The sequence below is a fragment of the Xenopus laevis genome, chromosome 9_10L, assembly GCF_017654675.1.
Source record: "Xenopus laevis strain J_2021 chromosome 9_10L, Xenopus_laevis_v10.1, whole genome shotgun sequence".
Classification (NCBI taxonomy): domain Eukaryota; kingdom Metazoa; phylum Chordata; class Amphibia; order Anura; family Pipidae; genus Xenopus; species Xenopus laevis.
This window is the reverse complement of record NC_054387.1, coordinates 132,678,590-132,701,531: the sequence shown is the minus strand read 5'-3', so window position 1 is coordinate 132,701,531 and position 22,942 is coordinate 132,678,590. Positions and strand designations below refer to the sequence as shown.

The following is a 22,942-nucleotide window of genomic DNA, read 5'->3' as shown; positions in this document are numbered from 1 at the left end:
TAGATATACAGTAAGTAGTGACAATGTGAATATAAATCAGTACAGTTGCAGGTACAGTAGATATACAGTAAGTAGTGACAATGTGAATATAAATCAGTACAGTTGCAGGTACAGTAGATATACAGTAAGTAGTGACATGTGAATATAAATCAGTACAGTTGCAGGTACAGTAGATATACAGTAAGTAGTGACAATGTGAATATAAATCAGTACAGTTGCAGGTACAGTAGATATACAGAAAGTAGTGACACTTTTTGAATATAAATCAGTACAGTTGCAGGTACAGTAGATATACAGTAAGTAGTGACACTGTGAATATAAATCAGTACAGTTGCAGGTACAGTAGATATACAGTAAGTAGTGACAATGTGAATATAAATCAGTACAGTTGCAGGTACAGTAGATATACAGTAAGTAGTGACAATGTGAATATAAATCAGTACAGTTGCAGGTACAGTAGATATACAGTAAGTAGTGACAATGTGAATATATAAATCAGTACAGTTGCAGGTACAGTAGATATACAGTAAGTAGTGACAATGTGAATATAAATCAGTACAGTTGCAGGTACAGTAGATATACAGTAAGTAGTGACAATGTGAATATAAATCAGTACAGTTGCAGGTACAGTAGATATACAGTAAGTAGTGACATGTGAATATAAATCAGTACAGTTGCAGGTACAGTAGATATACAGTAAGTAGTGACAATGTGAATATAAATCAGTACAGTTGCAGGTACAGTAGATATACAGTAAGTAGTGACAATGTGAATATAAATCAGTACAGTTGCAGGTACAGTAGATATACAGTAAGTAGTGACACTGTGAATATAAATCAGTAAAGTTGCAGGTACAGTAGATATACAGTAAGTAGTGACAATGTGAATATAAATCAGTACAGTTGCAGGTACAGTAGATATACAGTAAGTAGTGACAATGTGAATATAAATCAGTACAGTTGCAGGTACAGTAGATATACAGTAAGTAGTGACAATGTGAATATAAATCAGTACAGTTGCAGGTACAGTAGATATACAGTAAGTAGTGACACTGTGAATATAAATCAGTACAGTTGCAGGTACAGTAGATATACAGTAAGTAGTGACAATGTGAATATAAAATCAGTACAGTTGCAGGTACAGTAGATATACAGTAAGTAGTGACAATGTGAATATAAATCAGTACAGTTGCAGGTACAGTAGATATACAGTAAGTAGTGACAATGTGAATATAAATCAGTACAGTTGCAGGTACAGTAGATATACAGTAAGTAGTGACACTGTGAATATAAATCAGTACAGTTGCAGGTACAGTAGATATACAGTAAGTAGTGACAATGTGAATATAAATCAGTACAGTTGCAGGTACAGTAGATATACAGTAAGTAGTGACAATGTGAATATAAATCAGTACAGTTGCAGGTACAGTAGATATACAGTAAGTAGTGACAATGTGAATATAAATCAGTACAGTTGCAGGTACAGTAGATATACAGTAAGTAGTGACAATGTGAATATAAATCAGTACAGTTGCAGGTACAGTAGATATACAGTAAGTAGTGACAATGTGAATATAAATCAGTACAGTTGCAGGTACAGTAGATATACAGTAAGTAGTGACACTGTGAATATAAATCAGTACAGTTGCAGGTACAGTAGATATACAGTAAGTAGTGACACTGTGAATATAAATCAGTACAGTTGCAGGTACAGTAGATATACAGTAAGTAGTGACAATGTGAATATAAATCAGTACAGTTGCAGGTACAGTAGATATACAGTAAGTAGTGACAATGTGAATATAAATCAGTTACAGTTGCAGGTACAGTAGATATACAGTAAGTAGTGACAATGTGAATATAAATCAGTAAAGTTGCAGGTACAGTAGATATACAGTAAGTAGTGACAATGTGAATATAAATCAGTACAGTTGCAGGTACAGTAGATATACAGTAAGTAGTGACAATGTGAATATAAATCAGTACAGTTGCAGGTACAGTAGATATACAGTAAGTAGTGACAATGTGAATATAAATCAGTACAGTTGCAGGTACAGTAGATATACAGTAAGTAGTGACACTGTGAATATAAATCAGTACAGTTGCAGGTACAGTAGATATACAGTAAGTAGTGACAATGTGAATATAAATCAGTACAGTTGCAGGTACAGTAGATATACAGTAAGTAGTGACACTGTGAATATAAATCAGTACAGTTGCAGGTACAGTAGATATACAGTAAGTAGTGACACTGTGAATATAAATAAGTACAGTTGCAGATACAGTAGATATACAGTAAGTAGTGACACTGTGAATATAAATCAGTGCAGTTGCAGGTACAGTAGATATACAGTAAGTAGTGACAAATGTGAATATAAATCAGTACAGTTGCAGTACAGTAGATATACAGTAAGTAGTGACAATGTGAATATAATCAGTACAGTTGCAGGTACAGTAGATATACAGTAAGTAGTGACACTGTGAATATAAATCAGTAAGTTGCAGGTACAGTAGATATACAGTAAGTAGTGACAATGTGAATATAAATCAGTACAGTTGCAGGTACAGTAGATATACAGTAAGTAGTGACACTGTGAATATAAATCAGTACAGTTGCAGGTACAGTAGATATACAGTAAGTAGTGACACTGTGAATATAAATCAGTAAAGTTGCAGGTACAGTAGATATACAGTAAGTAGTGACAATGTGAATATAAATCAGTACAGTTGCAGGTACAGTAGATATACAGTAAGTAGTGACACTGTGATATAAATCAGTAAAGTTGCAGGTACAGTAGATATACAGTAAGTAGTGACAATGTGAATATAAATCAGTAAAGTTGCAGGTACAGTAGATCTACAGTAAGTAGTGACAATGTGAATATAAATCAGTACAGTTGCAGGTACAGTAGATATACAGTAAGGTAGTGACAATGTGAATAAAATCAGTACAGTTGCAGGTACAGTAGATTATACAGTAAGTAGTGACAATTGAATATAAATCAGTACAGTTGCAGGTACAGTAGATATACAGTAAGTAGTGACACTGTGAATATAAATAAGTACAGTGCAGATACAGTAGATATACAGTAAGTAGTGACACTGTGAATATAATCAGTACAGTTGCAGGTACAGTAGATATACAGTAAGTAGTGACACTGTGAATATAAATCAGTACAGTTGCAGGTACAGTAGATATACAGTAAGTAGTGACAATGTGAATATAAATCAGTACAGTTGCAGTACAGTAGATATACAGTAAGTAGTGACAATGTGAATATAAATCAGTAAAGTTGCAGGTACAGTAGATATACAGTAAGTAGTGACACTGTGAATATAAATCAGTAAAGTTGCAGGTACAGTAGATATACAGTAAGTAGTGACAATGTGAATATAAATCAGTACAGTTGCAGGTACAGTAGATATACAGTAAGTAGTGACACTGTGAATATAAATCAGTAAAGTTGCAGGTACAGTAGATATACAGTAAGTAGTGACAATGTGAATATAAATCAGTAAAGTTGCAGGTACAGTAGATCTACAGTAAGTAGTGACAATGTGAATATAAATCAGTACAGTTGCAGGTACAGTAGATATACAGTAAGTAGTGACAATGTGAATATAAATCAGTACAGTTGCAGGTACAGTAGATATACAGTAAGTAGTGACAATGTGAATATAAATCAGTACAGTTGCAGGTACAGTAGATATACAGTAAGTAGTGACACTGTGAATATAAATAAGTACAGTTGCAGATACAGTAGATATACAGTAAGTAGTGACACTGTGAATATAAATCAGTACAGTTGCAGGTACAGTAGATATACAGTAAGTAGTGACACTGTGAATATAAATCAGTACAGTTGCAGGTACAGTAGATATACAGTAAGTAGTGACAATGTGAATATAAATCAGTACAGTTGCAGGTACAGTAGATATACAGTAAGTAGTGACAATGTGAATATAAATCAGTAAAGTTGCAGGTACAGTAGATATACAGTAAGTAGTGACAATGTGAATATAAATCAGTACAGTTGCAGGTACAGTAGATATACAGTAAGTAGTGACAATGTGAATATAAATCAGTACAGTTGCAGGTACAGTAGATATACAGTAAGTAGTGACAATGTGAATATAAATCAGTAAAGTTGCAGGTACAGTAGATATACAGTAAGTAGTGACACTGTGAATATAAATAAGTACAGTTGCAGATACAGTAGATATACAGTAAGTAGTGACACTGTGAATATAAATCAGTACAGTTGCAGGTACAGTAGATATACAGTAAGTAGTGACACTGTGAATATAAATCAGTACAGTTGCAGGTACAGTAGATATACAGTAAGTAGTGACAATGTGAATATAAATCAGTACAGTTGCAGGTACAGTAGATATACAGTAAGTAGTGACAATGTGAATATAAATCAGTACAGTTGCAGGTACAGTAGATATACAGTAAGTAGTGACACTGTGAATATAAATCAGTAAAGTTGCAGGTACAGTAGATATACAGTAAGTAGTGACAATGTGAATATAAATCAGTACAGTTGCAGGTACAGTAGATATACAGTAAGTAGTGACACTGTGAATATAAATCAGTAAAGTTGCAGGTACAGTAGATATACAGTAAGTAGTGACAATGTGAATATAAATCAGTAAAGTTGCAGGTACAGTAGATCTACAGTAAGTAGTGACAATGTGAATATAAATCAGTACAGTTGCAGGTACAGTAGATATACAGTAAGTAGTGACACTGTGAATATAAATCAGTACAGTTGCAGGTACAGTAGATATACAGTAAGTAGTGACACTGTGAATATAAATCAGTGCAGTTGCAGGTACAGTAGATATACAGTAAGTAGTGACAATGTGAATATAAATCAGTACAGTTGCAGGTACAGTAGATATACAGTAAGTAGTGACAATGTGAATATAAATCAGTACAGTTGCAGGTACAGTAGATATACAGTAAGTAGTGACACTGTGAATATAAATCAGTACAGTTGCAGGTACAGTAGATATACAGTAAGTAGTGACAATGTGAATATAAATCAGTACAGTTGCAGGTACAGTAGATATACAGTAAGTAGTGACAATGTGAATATAAATCAGTACAGTTGCAGGCAGAATCTGTTGGAAGGAGAGGAAATAGCATTATGGTAGAACATTATAATGGAGGATATAGAATGTTTGTGTTCCCTTCTGGATCAGTAATTCCACACAGAAATGGAGTGCTCAAACCTTGTGCACAATCCTTTTGGATCAGGTGCTCAGCAGTGATTAGCCCAACCTGCCTCGAGTCAAGGGAAGGGAACACAATGCATTATCCAGTAACTGCAGCACTCTGATGATTATTCCATATTATAATTTTAGTGGCTCATTAGTTCATGTAGACAAAAACGGCAATGCCCTGTGAGGCCCTTTATCAAGAGCTTGATAAAGGGCCCTGTGAGGCCCGAAACGTTGCCATTTTTGTCTACATGAGCTAATGAGCCACTAAAATTATAATATGGAATAATCATCAGAGTGCTGCAGTTACTGGATAATGCATTGTGTTACCTTCTGGGTCCTGTCTGATGCTAGGACACTTTGTGCACCCCAGTCAACCAGTGACTTACTGTGCCCAGCTGGGGGCAAGACTTGGTTACACGAGTGATTAAGGAGATGAGTAAGACTTCATGGCAAGAACCAGCCTGACTGACTTACTGTGTATTCCTCACCTCGTGTATGAGGATTTGGGGCTGGAATGCAGCCGGATGAGTCTCTATGAAGTGTACAGTAACTGCTACAACAAAGTGATACAGGATTTCCGCCACCCACTAGTGATGTCACAGCCAGTGATACTTGTGGTATGGAGGGAATGTATCATGCGGGTCAGATTCTCTCTTTGCTCCCACGCCCCCTCACCCTCTCAGAGCCAGTCTTGTATTGAGCCGGGCAGGGACGGAAGCAGTGGGGTGTTCTGATGCTTGCCACTCATGTATATCATCCTGCATTCCCTGCTCATACCTTAGTAATCTCACAGGTACGTCATGCCCCCAAGAACTTTCCCTTCTCTTCCAAAGAAAACATGTGTCACATTATTAGAGCTTCTCCCGTAGTAGATCAAAGCCTCCTCTGCTCCCCATAAGTGGGGTGTAGCCAGCGGCCCTGAATTAATAGTGGCTTGGGATTCCACCTTCACATTGTCCTAGTTTCTTAATCCAAATTTATTCACTCATATCCTGCGTGAGGGATTGTGAATAGGCCCCTAACACTGCAGTGTTTTCATTGGTGGCAAAGAATCTAGTTAATAGTCTATGGTCCCCTTATATCACAGAGCCCAGATGTGACTCAATCCCCTGCAACACCTGCAGCTTTGACATTTTTCCAGAGGGTGAAGCCTCAAACCCTATGTTCCCTACCATCAGGGGACCTTGTTCCACCATCTTCTGTCCTACTAAGAGACCTTATTTTTCCCTTACTTCTACCACCCAGAAACCTTATTTCACTGAATTCCCACCAACACAGGGCCCTTATTTCCCCTTGTTTTCCCTTTCTCATCCAGCAAGGAACCTTATTTCCCCATCTTCTCTCCCACCAGGAGACCTTGTTTCACCATCTTCTCTACTACCTAGGAACCATATTTCCCCATCTTCTTTGCCAACAATGAACCTTATATCACTACTCTCCCATTAAGGCACCTTGTTTCCACTTTTCTTCCACCAAAGAACCTTATTTCCCCATCTACTTTGCCAACAATATACCAAATATCATTATGTTCTTTAATTTTTCTGTTGTCTCATTACAGTTGTCCTACTGATTATCTTCAGCCATTCTCTAGACACGGCCCCTCTCCCAGAAGAAGACATTATAACCAAGATCCAAAGGCAAGCAGAATACTTGCAAAACAATGCCACACTGCTTCTCAACACCTATGTAAGTGTAATAGGGATCTTACAACCATATCAGTATAGATAATGAGAAAGGAAACAAATTGGCTAATTGATGTCACATCACACTATGATATATCACCATGTAGACCCAGGAGGAGATGACCACCTAACAATATAATGATTCCAGGTTTCATGTAGATCAATCATAAACAAGGACTGTTGGGCATAAGCTCTCTAAACAAATCTGCAGGAAATTCCAACACAATATTTTGTTTCTTAATGATAATTTATATTTACAAATATTAGGGACAGCAATGGGAGCAGGTTGTGCACCCACTTATGTCAACATTTCAGTGGCTGGTGGGGAAAGAAATGCGCATAGATTCTTAGGTGGTATTCCTGTATTAAATACATGGAACTGCTCAAGTTATTCAATCCACAGTTTCCTCATCAGTCATCAGTCATCTGCTCTTCTTCAAGGATAGTATATAATTCCCGATAGATGGTGTACTCTGTAGTTCCTCTCTGTTCCTCTGCTTTATTAATGTGTATTTAGAAGAGTAGCCTGTATAGGAATATACTGCCAATTCAACTCATGTACAGCTTCATGACCCTCCCATGCAGAGCAGAGTATTGATAACCACTCCCATGCAGAGCAGCATACCAATAAACCCTCCCATGCAGAACAGAGTACCTACAACCCCTCCCATGCAGAACAGAGTACTTATAACCCCTCCCATGCAGAGCAGTGTACCAATAAACTCTCCCATGCAGAACAGAGTACTTATAACCCCTCCCATGCAGAACAGAGTACTTATAACCCCTCCCATGCAGAACAGAGTACTTATAACCCCTCCCATGCAGAACAGAGTACTTATAACCCCTCCCATGCAGAACAGAGTATTTATAACCCCTCCCATGCAGAACAGAGTATTTATAACCCCTCCCATGCAGAACAGAGTATTTATAACCCCTCCCATGCAGAACAGAGTACTGATAACCCCTCCCATGTTCATCTTTTCACTGGCCCTCCAATACAAGTCAAAGGACTGCTCTTCCTTCTTGTTTGAATAAAGTACTATAATTCCTTCCAATAAATACTATTAAACTTATCCATGCAAAGCAATGAGCTTCTAATCCTTCCCACGTGCTGTTCCCACCCATGATTATCTCACTAGAGCTTTTACCCTGTACACAGAGCTGCGATTGCAGATTACTCTTTTGTGCATTCTCACATCTTCTTGCTGCTGAACCCTCCCTTGCAGAGCATTAAACTGCTGACTTGTCCCCCACACACAGTCATCATCATTTTTTTCCTCCCTCCCACAGCTGCAGTTCCAGGGCAGTCCATTCAGTAACCCTGGGTTCAGCTTCCCTTCATGGCAGGAGCCAGGGTTGCCAACTGCCAGCCTTGGCTACAAGAAGTGGAGATGCCTTTGTCCTGGAATTCGGCTCCTGCTGGCCAGAGGGGCATTTTCTGCCATCTCTGAGTTCTTCCAGTTGGTCCTGGATGATCAAATATCATTGAACCCCAGAGAATCAGATCTTCACCGTCTACTTGAAGAGGCCAAAATTTCCTCTGGAGCGGTGCTCAGTAACCTGGCATCTGCCCTGGAAATGTTGAACTTTCAGTCTCCATCAGTGGAGCCGGATCCTTGGAGCTGGAGATCTACAGGGGCCACAAGCTTCCAGAAGAAAGTGCGAGGCTATGTACTTTGCAGGGAGTACAAGGACTGGCTAGTCAGATTAGTCAAGGACATGGATATACTAAAAGGGGCACGTGTGATGATACACGGCGCAGGCCAAGAGAAAAAAGACTGCTGCAGGCCATGAGGCAGGCGTGGGGAACTAAAACGGCAGTTTTTTACAAAGGGTCATACGGATAGATAGAGGGGCACAGAATAAAGCTGAGTGGAAGTGAGATTTGCTTATGTCTCTAGGGTTAGGGTCGGGCAGGTATTTTAGTCCTGAGAGATAAACAGAAGATACCAAAAAAGATAATACCCAAGAGAACAGAGACTTCACAACCCAATGTTTAGACATGGCAGTGACATAAATGATGATCTATGTCCTGAAAAGGACACAAGGGACTGAGAGAGATAAAGAAAATTAGACAGAAAATGTTTACTTTAAACTCTGAACATTAATAAGAAAAAGGACACAAGGATTGGCCAAGGTTTAAATGGAACAGTGAGAGGCAAAGAAAACTAGAGAACAAAATGTGGTGTTCTTCAAACCCTGAAGGTTGGGTAGTAAGTAGGGATGCACCGAGTCCATTATTTTAGTATATGGCCCAATCCCGTACTCTTTGTAAAAGATTCAGTCGAATACCGAACCAAATCCGAACCCAAATTTGCATATGTAAATTAGGGTTATAAGGAGGAAAGAGAACCACACATGCAGTTTCCGGTTAAAACAAAGTCACTTGATTTTTTTAGAATTGGATTCGGCGGAATCAGAATCCTGCTGAAAAGGCAGAATCCTGAACCGTATCCTGGATGTGGTGTATAACTAGTAGTAAGGAATACAAGGGATCATCACTGTGCAGACAGACAGACAGACAGACAGACAGACAGACAGAGAAGCAGAGAGACAGACAGAGAGGCAGACAGAGAGACAGACAGAGAGACAGAGAGACAGACAGAGAGACAGAGAGACAGACAGAGAGGCAGAGAGACAGACAGAGAGGCAGACAGAGAGACAGACAGAGAGGCAGAGAGACAGAGAGGCAGAGAGACAGACAGAGAGGCAGAGAGACAGACAGACAGACAGACAGACAGAGAGGCAGACAGAGAGACAGACAGAGAGGCAGAGAGACAGACAGAGAGGCAGAGAGATCGACAGACAGACAGAGAGATAGACAGACAGAGAGGCAGAGAGACAGACAGAGAGGCAGAGAGATCGACAGACAGACAGAGAGGCGAAGATACAGACAGACAGAGAGGCAGAGAGACAGACAGAGAGACAGACAGAGAGACAGACAGAGAGGCAGAGAGACAGACAGAGAGACAGACAGAGAGACAGACAGACAGAGAGGCAGAGAGACAGACAGAGAGACAGACAGAGAGGCAGAGAGACCGACAAACAGACAGAGAGGCGAAGAGACAGACAGACAGAGAGGCAGAGAGACAGACAGAGAGACAGACAGAGGGAGATGAAGAAAAGAGCTGTCATAGCCTGAGAGTGTTAGGGTTAGGATGGTAATGGTTGGCCAGTGAGGTTTTAACACAAGTCCAGACTCTTTATTTCTTTGTTGTTAATTAGCCTGGAACAATTTCTGAGAATAATTAAGGAATCACAGGGGGTATTTCTCTCTGTAAATATATTTGAAGCAGTTGAATTTAATTATTATTAACCTGTTTTTCGGAACTTGAGGAAAACCTTCTCTCCAGATTGTACTGACAGACAAGCTCCTGCTCATTACAAGGTGAGAAGCTGAAACCCTCCCCTTTAATGTGGGCACCCCCCAACTCTAATCCCCCCTTTTTTTAGACATTAGGGAAGAAAAGAAGATACTCAAGCCACAGAGAAAGACTGAACTGACAGGGCACTTGGGTATATTCACACTGCACTTTATCCCCTTCTCTGTTATTTTGCACTTTTTCATTCAGCTTGACTGCAGGGGTGACACTTAGTATAGGGGGCTGATGGGCGACCTGAAAGGGTACAAGTCCATGACACAATGCACCCCCACATTGACTTAGTGTAAGAGCGTTGCACTTTTTGAAACAATGAAATGTTTATGTATGTATTACTTTTATTCTATTTATTATGTTGGTGTAATTTTGTTCTGCCCTTCTTTTCTTATTATTCAATATTTATAGAAATAAATCTTAAATTTTTCAGTTTTCATGTGAAATTATTTATTAAAATAACACGCACAGAGAAGAGTCGGGATTAGTTCAGGATTAAACAATTCTTTGATGCATAAAATATTATTTATTGGTTTGAAACTGACAATACTACTTACAATAAGTTCTTAAAAACACTTGGCTGCTACATTGTACCACCAATGTAAAAATTAGACATAATGGAACTCACCATAGAACTTGTGCAGTGACTTCTAATATCCTTATCATTTACAGTAGGGGGTACATTATCCCTTATAATACATGAGTGATACTCAGAGTTCCCTGTATAACTCAGCCTGCAGCCTTGTGCCTTTATATGGTCACAGAACCCCTCAGTGGCTTCTAATATCCTTATCATTTACAGTAGGGGGTACATTATCCCTTATAATACATGAGTGATACTCAGAGTTCCCTGTATAACTCAGCCTGCAGCCTTGTGTCTTTATATGGTCACAGAACAACCCCTCAGTGACTTCTAATATCCTTATCATTTACAGTAGGGGGTACATTATCCCTTATAATACATGAGTGATACTCAGAGTTCCCTGTATAACTCAGCCTGCAGCCTTGTGCCTTTATATGGTCACAGAACAACCCCTCAGTGACTTCTAATATCCTTATCATTACAGTAGGGGGTACATTATCCCTTATAATACATGAGTGATACTCAGAGTTCCCTGTATAACTCAGCCTGCAGCCTTGTGCCTTTATATGGTCACAGAACAACCCCTCAGTGACTTCTAATATCCTTATCATTTACAGTAGGGGGTACATTATCCCTTATAATACATGAGTGATACTCAGAGTTCCCTGTATCCTCAGTGACTTCTAATATCCTTATCATTTACAGTAGGGGGTACATTATCCCTAGTCCAGCAGAGAAATGTGTCCATGTTCCAGATGCTTAGAGACTATCACTTTTATACTGTTCCTTTAATGATTATGAAATGAAATGATTAGAGAAGAACTGATGGTGTCTAGGTCCTTCTTGCAGCTCAGAATTGAGGTATTTCAGTTGTGTTGTGTGGTGGTTCCAAAGTGGGTAAATTAATTACTGACTCCATGTTGTGGTCTGTCTCATCTCATATGTACAAGAGCAGCTTCAGAACAACATGGAGTAAGAGTACTTTCCTATTCCACCATATGGGATGAGAGGTTTATCTACAGAAGTCCTGGTAGAGTCACTTCTTGTAGACGTCTGCACCATAAGGTCAAAATGCCATTATGTTCTCTTCTTGGTGTTGGGAACCTTCCATTGTGACACACTTGGGCTCATTCTGGTTGTGGCAAAGTTATGGAGTCATTTTCTCCAGTAGGCGTCCATATCTTTTGGTGGGATCACCTCTCGGATCCAGGACAGCTTGGAAGTCACTGCTGTAAAGTTACCAGGACACACAGGTTGCTGGGGTTTTGCACTGGAACTGCTGATCCCAAAAAGCATCCAAGGCCCCTTAGTCTGAAGCTGGCACACAAGTGGCGCCCCTGAATCACTCTATAGAAACAGAGAGAATAATGGAGAAGAAGTCTTATAGCAGCAGTTCAACAATGAATGGACAACCTTAATCTAATGCCTAACGTGGACATTCCCCTTGTGGTATGTTCCAGATGGATACAATCTTATTTACACTTCTCTTTGCTTCTCATCAAGATGAAATGTGAAATGATATCTACTGAATGTAGCAACTAAGGAGCAGTTGGCATTTCCAGACATTTTCAGCAACTGGTTGAGACAGCATGTAGGCTGCACTTGGGCTCCAGATAGCTGAGCTTAGGAACGGGTTCAGAATATAGAGTATATTTACAATATAAAATGGATTTACTTAAGCTTAGCTTCTCAACAGCTGCCGAGAGCACACTGAGCATGTGCAGTGCCACTGACACTCAAAAGATGGCCTAACAAGATCCAAGATGAAGAGCTGCTATGGACAACTTTGAAGGCCTGGATCATTACTGTTATAGGTCTGCGGAACCTCAGGGCTGGAACAGTAAGTTCAGCATTATCTTTTTTAGGCCTTAGCTCACTATTAACTTCTTCCTCATCTTTTAATGGTTCTTACCAGACAGGCAAATTTCCTCCCGTTCTTCCCTGCTGCACACAATAGTGTTCCCCTTATTGGGTTTCTCTTGCTCATCTTAGTCCCGCACTCCTTAGGGTCCAATAGAGACACTTGCAGCCCTTTTAGAGGGGCAGAAGAAGGGTCACCTTGGGAAAGGAGTACAAAATGAACAAACTTAGACATCTTCTCACATGTAACAGATACATAGATGCAAAATGGATGCAAATGAGGTTCTTACCATGGCTCTGAAGCTCCCCCCACCCAGTGACCCTGCATTTTGTGACTTGGGATTGGGTAAAGTCAGGCGGAGGAGGGCAGATGGGTTGGATGTAGTCGTTGTAAGTGACACCATAGTAGGTCTCCAACAAGGCCAAATCATTATCTCCTGCTGTACTCCCATGACCAGGGTGCAACACCACCCGCTTGACCATGCGTGTCAGCTGATGAGGGTTGTGCCCATCTTGATGATGCTTGCCCAGATGCACAGAGTATTCACTTGGAGGTACAATACTGCAAAGAACAGTTAGTAGGATACAAATTAGTCCAATGGAATGCACAGCGGTGGGACATATTGGCACGACTCCACACAACTAATATGGCCCATCTCTTACCTGGATATACAATGAGCTGCAGTGAGGACCCAGGTTTCAGTGATAAGTACCCCAGAACAGATGTGGAATCCATACTGCTGGATACTAACCTGCCATGGCCAGACCACATCTGTGGCTTCATTGGTGAGCAGAAGACTAGGCGAGGCCACGGAATTTCCACAGCCTGCAACATCAGAATTTAACCAAGATGTATCATTTGTGTGACATAATGGACATATAGATAGATGGATAGATAGATAGATAGATAGATAGAGATAGATAGATGATAGATAGATGATAGATAGATAGATAGATAGATAGATAGATGATAGATGATAGATAGATAGATAGATAGATGATAGATAGATAGATAGATAGATAGATAGATGATAGATAGATGATAGATAGATAGATAGATAGATGAAACAGATAAATAGATGATATTGTCCAAGTTCCAGGTGGGCCCAGGCCATGAGCCCCCAGCCACCCATCCACACTGATCCCACCCTGTACCTCTGGGAGAGTCCTCAGAGCATCTCTGGGTGTCGAGCTCTTGGGGGGGCGTCTCTATCTGAAGGTTGAAGAAGGCGTCCCGTGTGATTGTAGATATCCAGTCTTCATAATCACTGAGCTTTGTGTAAACCCCAGGCAATGAGCCCATCTTCTCTCTTCTCTCCTGGCAGCTTCCTCCAAAGCTCTGCACCCCCATCAGGAACCATGTCCCCTTCTCTTTACACACCAAGGGCCCCCCAGAATCGCTCTACAGAGGAGACAGGGAACTTGATCATAGGACTAATCAGAGACACTTCCCAAAAATGTCACTAGAAGGTTTATACTGATTGCAGGCAGTTTAAATGCAGCATTTATTTGTTTAATGTTTCACCTATAGAAGGTTGCAGGGATCTATTCTCACCATTAGAGGTCGCCCTCTGATCTGGGCTGTAGATAAAATACATCTAATGATAAGGTGATTGTCAACACATGGACCCCTCACTCTGAATTTCTCTCTTTTCATTATGCATTCAGATGTTCTTCTGGTCTGTGGTGACTTCTCTTCTTCTAAGCTGTTACTCATTAATCCCAGGGATAATTCAGCAAACACAGGGGGCTGTTGCTGCTGAATTGTGCTTAGTACAGAGGAATACATATGCTGCCATAGTTTTATGAGATCTCTCTGTACAGACTATGAGCAAACTTAGGGGACTGTTCCTGCTGAATTGTGCTTAGTGCAGGGAATATCTATGCTGCCATAGTTTTATGGGATCTCTCTGTACAGACTATGAGCAAACTTAGGGACTGTTCCTGCTGAATTGTGCTTAGTACAGGGAATACCTATGCTGCCATAGTTTTATGGGATCTCTCTGTACAGACTATGAGCAAACTTAGGGACTGTTCCTGCTGAATTGTGCTTAGTACAGGGAATACCTATGCTGCCATAGTTTTATGGGATCTCTCTGTACAGAATATAAGCAAATTTAGGGGCTGTTCCAGCTGAATTGTGCTTAGTACAGGGGAATACCTATGCTGCCATAGTTTTATGGGATCTCTCTGTACAGACTATGAGCAAACTTAGGGGACTGTTCCTGCTGAATTGTGCTTAGTACAGAGGAATAACTATGCTGCCATCGTTTTATGGGATCTCTCTGTACAGAATATAAGCAAATTTAGGGGCTGTTCCTGCTGAATTGTGCTTAGTACAGAGGAATAACTATGCTGCCATAGTTTTATGGGATCTCTCTGTACAGAATATAAGCAAACTTAGGGACTGTTCCTGCTGAATTGTGCTTAGTACAGAGGAATACCTATGCTGCCATAGTTTTATGGGATCTCTCTGTATTGACTATGAGCAAACTTAGGGGCTGTTCCTGCTGAATTGTGCTTAGTACAGAGGAATACCTATGCTGCCATAGTTTTATGGGATCTCTCTGTAGAGACTATGAGCAAACTTAGGGGACTGTTCCTGCTGAATTGTGCTTAGTACAGGGGAATACCTATGCTGCCATAGTTTTATGGGATCTCTCTGTACAGACTATGAGCAAACTTAGGGGCTGTTCCTGCTGAATTGTGCTAAGTACAGAGGAATACCTATGCTGCCATAGTTTTATGGGATCTCTCTGTAGAGACTATGAGCAAACTTAGGGGCTGTTCCTGCTGAATTGTGCGTAGTACAGGGGAATACCTATGCTGCCATAGTTTTATGGGATCTCTCTGTACAGGCTATGAGCAAATTTAGGGGCTGTTCCTGTTGAATTGTGCTTAGTACAGAGGAATACCTATGCTGCCATAGTTTTATGGGATCTCTTTTGTGCTACAGACTATGAGCAAATAAAGGTGTTTGTTCCTGGTGAACTGTGATTAGTACAGGGGATACCATATCCCTAATGTCCCCAACTGGGGCAGGATACAGGGACTTGAACACACATATACTCACCAAACACTGGCCCTCCTGCTGTGTGGCACAGAGCATCCCAGGTAGGACAGAGACACTCTGATTGGTTGTGCCTGGTTGACTGTAGATACAGTTACACTTGTTTGGACCAATCAGCTCCATTGATACTCCATGCGGGGGTCCCATCTTTCCATCTGACAAGCAAGAAGGGATTATAAATTAGTGGGATATGTGCTCCCTGCCTGGCCAGCTTACTGGTCAACCCAGATATGGTTAAACTACAGCTCCCAGCACCCCATGGACAGCCAAACACCTGCTTATAAAGTTGTACAGAGCAGAAGACCTAGATATCATAAAGTGGACCTGATATAGAGCTCTATACTCAAGACTGATGTCAAGCAAAGGATTATGAGACTGTGATATGGAAATAACTTTTAGAATTTTAGGTATCAGACGGATAGGAAATGCCAGCCCACAGCTGAAACTTGTATTTCTCAATTAAAGATCTGGAACAGGCTTTCATGACTTGGCGTCCATGGGTTGCCCAACAACTTCATAGCAACATCATAGTCCAGCCCATGACATCACTGTTCTAGAACATCCCACTAGAATCCCAAAGAATACCCAAAACCTATAGCTAATGAAGACAAGAGCCCAGAGTCCCTGCCTCACCTGGGTGGGGACCATCCCAGCCTGTGTGCCAACAAGTAGAGCCATAGAGTAGTCGGTGAGAGGCACGGGGCAGGCAGATTGGAAGGGTATAGGGACCAAAAGAAGCAGGTCGGGTCAGCTGAAGGAGGGCAATATCTTTCCCGTTCTCCATGGAGATGTAGGCCCCATGCAGGTTGATCTTTTGCACAGGTATTTCCTTCATGGCAGGGGTTCCAGGGGACAACACCACTGACCAATCAAAAGGAGAGTCTGGAGAGAGGGTGCTGTGGTGTCAAAGTAGAAAAAAAATTATTAATCAAACTGGCGCTGTAAATCCTTTCTCCCAAGCTACCTGGACTCTCTTTCTGTTAGGAGGACAGTCCTTCAAATCACATCACTATTTCACCAAAAATGTCCAAATCTCTGAGACTTCAGGTCTCCCTAGTGGGAATCCTTAATACATTTGACCATAGGAAAGTCATTTTATTAAACTTACCCTGTGAAGCAGTGCGCTGCTGTGACCACCCAGTTGGCAGAGATAAGAGCCCCGCCACACATCCTGCGGCCATCTTTGTGCAGATCCACCTGCCATGGCCAGACTCCAGGACTGCTGGGACCAGAACCTTCTATTTCAATTATCCCACAGCCTGTGAAAGGAATGAAGGCTTAATTAAACCACAACAGAATACTGTAGTGTATCCATGGGATCTACCTCTTGAAACTGGGCCCACCTATCAACCACTGTGGGCCTCCCTAGAGGAGGTCAGTTCCCTGGTTGGGAACCTACAGTAAAACCCTGTTCCCATAGGCTAAAAAGTTGTGTACATATAAAAGTATACCTTTAATAGGATAATACAGTGTATACTTCTTCATTTTACCTGGGTTTCTGGTGCTGAGGAGATCCGTGCAACTATCTGTGTCCACATCATCTGTCACATCAATGGTCTGCGGAGAAAAGGAGGCTTTAGAGCCAACCTTCTGCTTAATCCAGTCCTGGTACAAGGACACGGCAGTGAGAACTGTTGGACTATCACGCAAGTGACACCCTTGGGAAAAGCTGATGACACCAGCAAGGAACCAGGCTCCATCTTCTTTACATACCACTGGTCCTCCAGAATCACCCTGGGAAGAGTGAGTTTAGGAAATATTTATGGAAAAAAAAGGGAGGACAGGTAATGAGAATTGCATGGAGGAGAGAGCCAGGATTGCTGGACAGAAAGGATGAGAAGAATTTCCAACTCAATCTCCAATCATGATGTCCCATGGAAAGTTCATAATGTCACTTACCAGGCAGGGCCCTTTCTCTCCATCACTCTCTGCTGCACACAACATGCTGGGCAAGGTGGCATTGGTTAGCTCTTCTCTGCCATGGGAATTGTAGATACAGTTGCATGTCTTGTGCCCGATCAGGGTCTGAGCCACATTCTGTAGAGACCTCTTGTTGTCCAGGGGCACTGGTTGGAGGAGCAACATTATTTAGTTGGAAGGGAGTGAGGGATAATTCCACAGTTGTGTGAGGGGAAATAAAATACACAGTTTGGGGGGAGGAAGTAGCCTGGAAGAGTGAGTTGAAACAGTGAAGAAAGGAATAAAGACTCATGAACTATTTCAAACCAGTATAGTCCCTTTACTCTATGCTTTGCTTTACTGCTACTCTGACCGGTCTCATGCCACTTTCTCACCTCCTGGAGCCACGTCTTGGAGTCCAAGTGCCCAGCAGGATTTGCGCAACCGAAACCTATGATTTATCTCTGGGAGGCAAACGGGGGAGATGAAATTTGTGAACTTCACTGGTTTTGCCAGTTTGATCAAAGCTAGGTCATGACCATCCAAGAAGTCTATGTAGTCTTCATGCAACAGGATCTGAGATGCCTTCAGGTTGAGCGCTGATATCTCTGGGGGACCTCCTGCTCTAGAACTTCCCAGCTGTATAGTCCAGGATTCCGGGGTCCTTAAAGACAAGTCCCTATGTGGGTAGAAAAAAAAAATTAAATTTCTTGTCTCTCTTAGTCTGGTGGAAATTCTACTCTGAGTAAGTGAATCCCACTCACTCAAGGAACAGGTCACCTTCACAGACAGAAATATTTTTTGAATTTTACACCACAAATAATTACTTTTTTGATTCACTTTTGTTTTTTTTTACCATCTTCCTAAAGTATATATTTTAAAAACACCTCTCATGTTAACCAGTAGAAGCTCTAAAAGTGTCACAATCTGATACATTAGTTGCTGGTATTTCTCAGCCCCAATATGGTCCCTGACTGTACCAGCAAACAATGTCAATCAAATTATAACCGTTTAGAAAGTCTTACTGAATAGCCGGGAAACATTAAATTAATTCTTTAATTGCATCATTTTGGAAAAATGGAATAAAAATTAAATCTATTAGGAAGCTTATTACCCAGCGGTCCAACTCAGTGTGAGTCATCTCCACCGGCTTTTTGGATGTTTTCCACTTCTCGGTGACTAATAAGCTAATGCCAAGGGTATGACACACTTTGGATGATGGAACAGATCCAATAACTAAGTGGACCTCTCCCTGGGGTTATTCATTTGTTGCATAATTATGGTTCATCTTCGCAGAGGTTTGTGGGAACTGTAGTAAAAGCCACTGCTTGAAGATCAAGGTACTTCAAAGGCTTCCCTTTTTCATAAATTGTGCTGTAAAATGAATACACCTATCTCTGCAGTCTCTTTCATCCTGGTGGTGGGCAGTTATAGTATCGCACCTTCTAGCTGCCCACTCCCAGTGCAATGACAGACCAGGGCCGGAACTAGGGGTAGGCAGGCAAGTAGGCACCTGCCTTGGGTGCAGTGGGGCAGGGGTGAGAAGTTGTGCAGACTGGGGGAGTAAGAGCTGAATTACATGGATGGTTGGACTCACCCATCAAAGCAGTGGGCGGCGGTGATGATGTAGTCGTTTGAAATAAGACTTCCTCCGCAGTATGGCTTCCCCTGATAATTCAGTATTGCGTACCACGGCCATTCTCCGGGATAGGAGTCACTGCCACCAAAAATACGGTTTTGCAGGCCTTGCCTTCCACACACTGTAGACAGATTTGGAAACACAAGGAATGAAGTTGGCAATTCAAGGTTCTTGGTTAGTTTGCCATAGCACCTATGCAGTTGATTAAGGGGACGAACCCTACAACCTTCCTACTTTAAAAGAGAACAAAACTCTTCTAAATAGAGTGACCATCCCCAGAAAGAAGAGTAGTACAACTGAGTTAGTGGTTGCCACCTCACAACACTTAAGGTCCACTTTTCTGAGATCTCCTAATCTTCATCTGCAGATGCATGGTGTTGGTGATCACAGAGAAGAAAACCTGATGCAACATGAGTTGGTGCCCAACAACTCTGGTTTTTAGAGCAAGATACATAAAATGAGGAAATAGGGGGGCCTCCAATAGTGCATTTCATGAGGGGGGGAAACGGCTCAAGATGGGGCCAAGGGTTTTGTTATCCTCTAACAGAAGGTTGATCTGAGAACATCTATCCAGAGCTCCTTCATACATAAAAATGTCTTACCTATTGCTGCTGCTGATTGGTGGATCCCTGTAGAGAGAGAATAGGGAGATGGGTTAGTGCTGCCAGCAAGGCAAACTGTCAATTAGTTTAATTAAAACTGAAAGAGGAACAAGAGAGGATGTGGAAAGTGAAGGCCAAAGTGATCCCAGTGGTGGGAGTTTTGACTCCTAAGCTGAGAGAATGGCTCCAGCAGATCCCAGGAAATAGATCAGAGAACTCTGTCAAGAAGAGTGCAGTGCTAGGAAGAGACAAAATACCCCAAAGAACTCTCAAACTTCTGGGCCTCCGGTAGAGAACCTGAGGTTGAGGAAGACACATGCCCCCAACATGGGTGAGATTTCCACTTTCTTTTAAAAAATATTTAATAGATTCTGTATTCTGCCACTAGGTGGAGCAGGCTGTGAAAACTGACAATAGCAAACACACTGCGTCAAGATATTTGGATTATGGCATTGCTGCAAAGGTTTCAGATACTACTGAAGCCATCCATCTGAGCCTTCTAGATAAACCATAAATTGTACCTTAGGGTTTCCTATGCTGGAAATGTTTTTTCCTTTTAGTGTAATGAGTAGAACTGAGCTCTCTGCAATCCCTATGGTTACATACCAGGTAATTCCCAAAAATGACTTACCTATGCACCAGCCCAGCACAGCCGCAGTAATAACAATGCGTATCCCTTGGGTAGCGTCCATATTGGTCACTCACAGCTAATTGCCCACAGTCTGATTTTCCAGGGTGTCCTATAGCATCATGTAGGTGTCCTGACGGTCTTCTTCTGTGGCCTGGAGGTTACTGTGACTCTCTACTATGTGAAGCTGTCTCTTTAGCTCAGTCTTGCTCCCAATATTCAAACCAGTGAGTGTGATATTGTGCCGCTTCCAGTCATTGATGCTGCATATAAAGCTCTCGGCACATGCACAGTCACACCCTCAGCTCCTCCTATAAATTCTCTGCTGCCTGTGTGTCCTCACATGGGAATCCAGGTTGTTCCTGCACCAAACGTGAACCCAATCCCATCGCTCAGCACCTGTCCTGTTAGGAGTCAGAGATAGGTCATCCTCTTTTCCTGCTCTTCTGTCAGCCTCAAACCACTTCCTATGACTGTGGATAAAGAGACCATCATGGTTTTATGGCCCTGTGGCCCTTGTGATAGAGTCATGTGGACTCTTAGTATTATGGTTTCTATTTAAGAGGAAGGGACTGCTCTTACAGTTGCGTTGTTACACTCATATTATGTACGTGACATTACGAGCAAGTTTGACAGTACGTGGTTCTTTGTTGTAGAACCAGTGGAACTAGGCTCTTCTCACTTCCTGCTGTGCCTTGCTATGTAATGATAACTGGCTTCTGGTAAGGAAGCAGAGTGTGCAGAGGAAAATCACATTCCCCAGGAAAAAGATGCATCCTACAAGTCATAACCCCTTTGCCATTATGATTTTGTGCAATTAAATTTTCTTGGTAAACGGGTCCAGATTTGTTGGAAGGGAGCATTGATGTTAGACAGGCTTACATGTCTTCTTCTCAGAGAGGATGGCCAAAATATGGTGGCTTTAGAGGTAACAGAGAGTTGTGGGGAGTTGTCGCCAGAGAAAATCGTGACTGGGGTCTCTAGGGATTCTACAGTCAGTTGCTCCATAGCTGAGGGGGCCCAAAGAGACACATAAGTGCGTTTCACTGGTCCCAAAGAGAGTGTGACATGTGGGGAGTGGGTGGGGTTTCTGTACAATGAGACGTGACCAGGGTCACCATCAGGGGGGTTACAGTAAAGGGGGGCCCAGCTGTGCTGCACTTTTTCGAAAAATTAGACAGCGCCAAAGCCGCACAACCTCTTCTGAAGTCCCGAAGAGCCGAATGCCCGAAGCTGTGAAAAGACTCGAAGTCCCGAAAGAAGCCGAAGTTGAATCCTGAAGCCGCGAAAAGACCCAAAGCTACGAAAGGAGCCAAAGTTGAAGTCCCAAAGCTGCGAAAAGACTCGAAGTCCCAAAAGAAGCCAAAGTTGAAGTCTTGAAGCCGCAAAAAGACCAAAAGCCACGAAAGGAGTCGAAGTTGAAGTCTTGAAGCCGCAAAAAAACCAAAAGCCACGAAAGGAGTCGAAGTTGAAGTCTTGAAGCCGCAAAAAGACCAAAAGCCACGAAAGGAGTCGAAGTTGAAGTCTTGAAGCCGCAAAAAGACCAAAAGCCACGAAAGGAGCCGAAGTTGGGGTCTTGAAGCCACAAAAGGACCAAAAGTCACGAAAGGAGCCGAAGTTGAAGTTTTGAAGCCGCAAAAAGACCAAATGCCACGAAACGAGCCGAAGTTGAAGTCTTGAAGTCGCGAAAAGACCCAAAGCCACGAAAGGAGCCAAAGTTGAAGTCCCGAAGCTGCAAAAAGACTCAAAGTCCCGAAAGAAGTCAAAGTTGAAGTCTTGAAGCCACAAAAAGACCAAAAGCCAAGAAAGGAGCAGAAGTTGAAGTCTTGAAGCCGCAAAAAGCCCAAAAGCCATGAAAGGAGCCGAAGTTGAAGTCTTGAAGCCGTAAAAAGACCAAAAGTCACGAAAGGAGCCGAAGTGGAAGTCCTGAAGCCGCGAGTTTAGTTCTACTGAACTCCAATGTATTTTTTTTTTAAATTTTAACCACCTAGCCGCCAATGCATTGTTTTAATACTCTATAGGCCCCTTCCTTCAATGTTTTTTAAAAAATTATTCTCTCGGGCCCCAATGTTTTTTTAACTTGTAAGGGGGGCCCTGGTGCAAAGTTTTTTTTTTTTACTTATGGGGGGCCCTGACCACCAATGATTTGTAAAAAAAAATTTATGGGGGGCCCTGGCACCAATGTTTTGTTTTTTTTTAAAAAAAAAAACCTTTTATGGGGGGCCCTGGTCACCGATTTTTTTTAACTTGTAGGGGGCCCTGACCACCATTTTTTTAAAAAAAAAACGTATATGGGGGGCCCTAACTTGTGTTTGTGGGGGGTTTACCGTTTTTAGCGCTGAAGTCTTTGTGGTCTTTTAACTGTGGTGTGGGC

General features: G+C 41.8%; 2 protein-coding genes across 2 annotated transcripts; one reads left to right on the top strand and one right to left on the bottom strand.

Annotated features, from left to right (window-relative positions):
• Positions 1 to 5,404: 5,404 nt before the first annotated feature.
• On the top strand, positions 5,405 to 8,707 carry LOC108703852 (cardiotrophin-2). The gene is made up of 3 exons (XM_041576338.1): positions 5,405 to 5,447; positions 6,790 to 6,917; positions 8,204 to 8,707. The coding sequence occupies exons 1-3, from the start codon at positions 5,405 to 5,407 to the stop codon at positions 8,705 to 8,707; spliced, it is 675 nt and encodes a 224-aa protein (XP_041432272.1).
• Positions 8,708 to 11,497: 2,790 nt separating this feature from the next.
• Positions 11,498 to 21,692, bottom strand: LOC108703853 (serine protease 53). The gene is made up of 14 exons (XM_041577432.1): positions 20,572 to 21,692; positions 19,941 to 19,967; positions 19,297 to 19,459; positions 18,095 to 18,378; positions 17,700 to 17,866; positions 17,291 to 17,534; positions 16,909 to 17,059; positions 16,434 to 16,696; positions 15,804 to 15,955; positions 13,886 to 14,132; positions 13,394 to 13,556; positions 13,021 to 13,292; positions 12,783 to 12,928; positions 11,498 to 12,217 (listed from the first exon to the last, which is right to left on the bottom strand). Exons 1-14 carry the CDS (start codon positions 20,630 to 20,632, stop codon positions 12,026 to 12,028), a joined length of 2,532 nt encoding a protein of 843 aa, XP_041433366.1. The 5' UTR covers positions 20,633 to 21,692; the 3' UTR covers positions 11,498 to 12,025.
• Between the last annotated feature and the right edge of the window lie 1,250 nt (positions 21,693 to 22,942).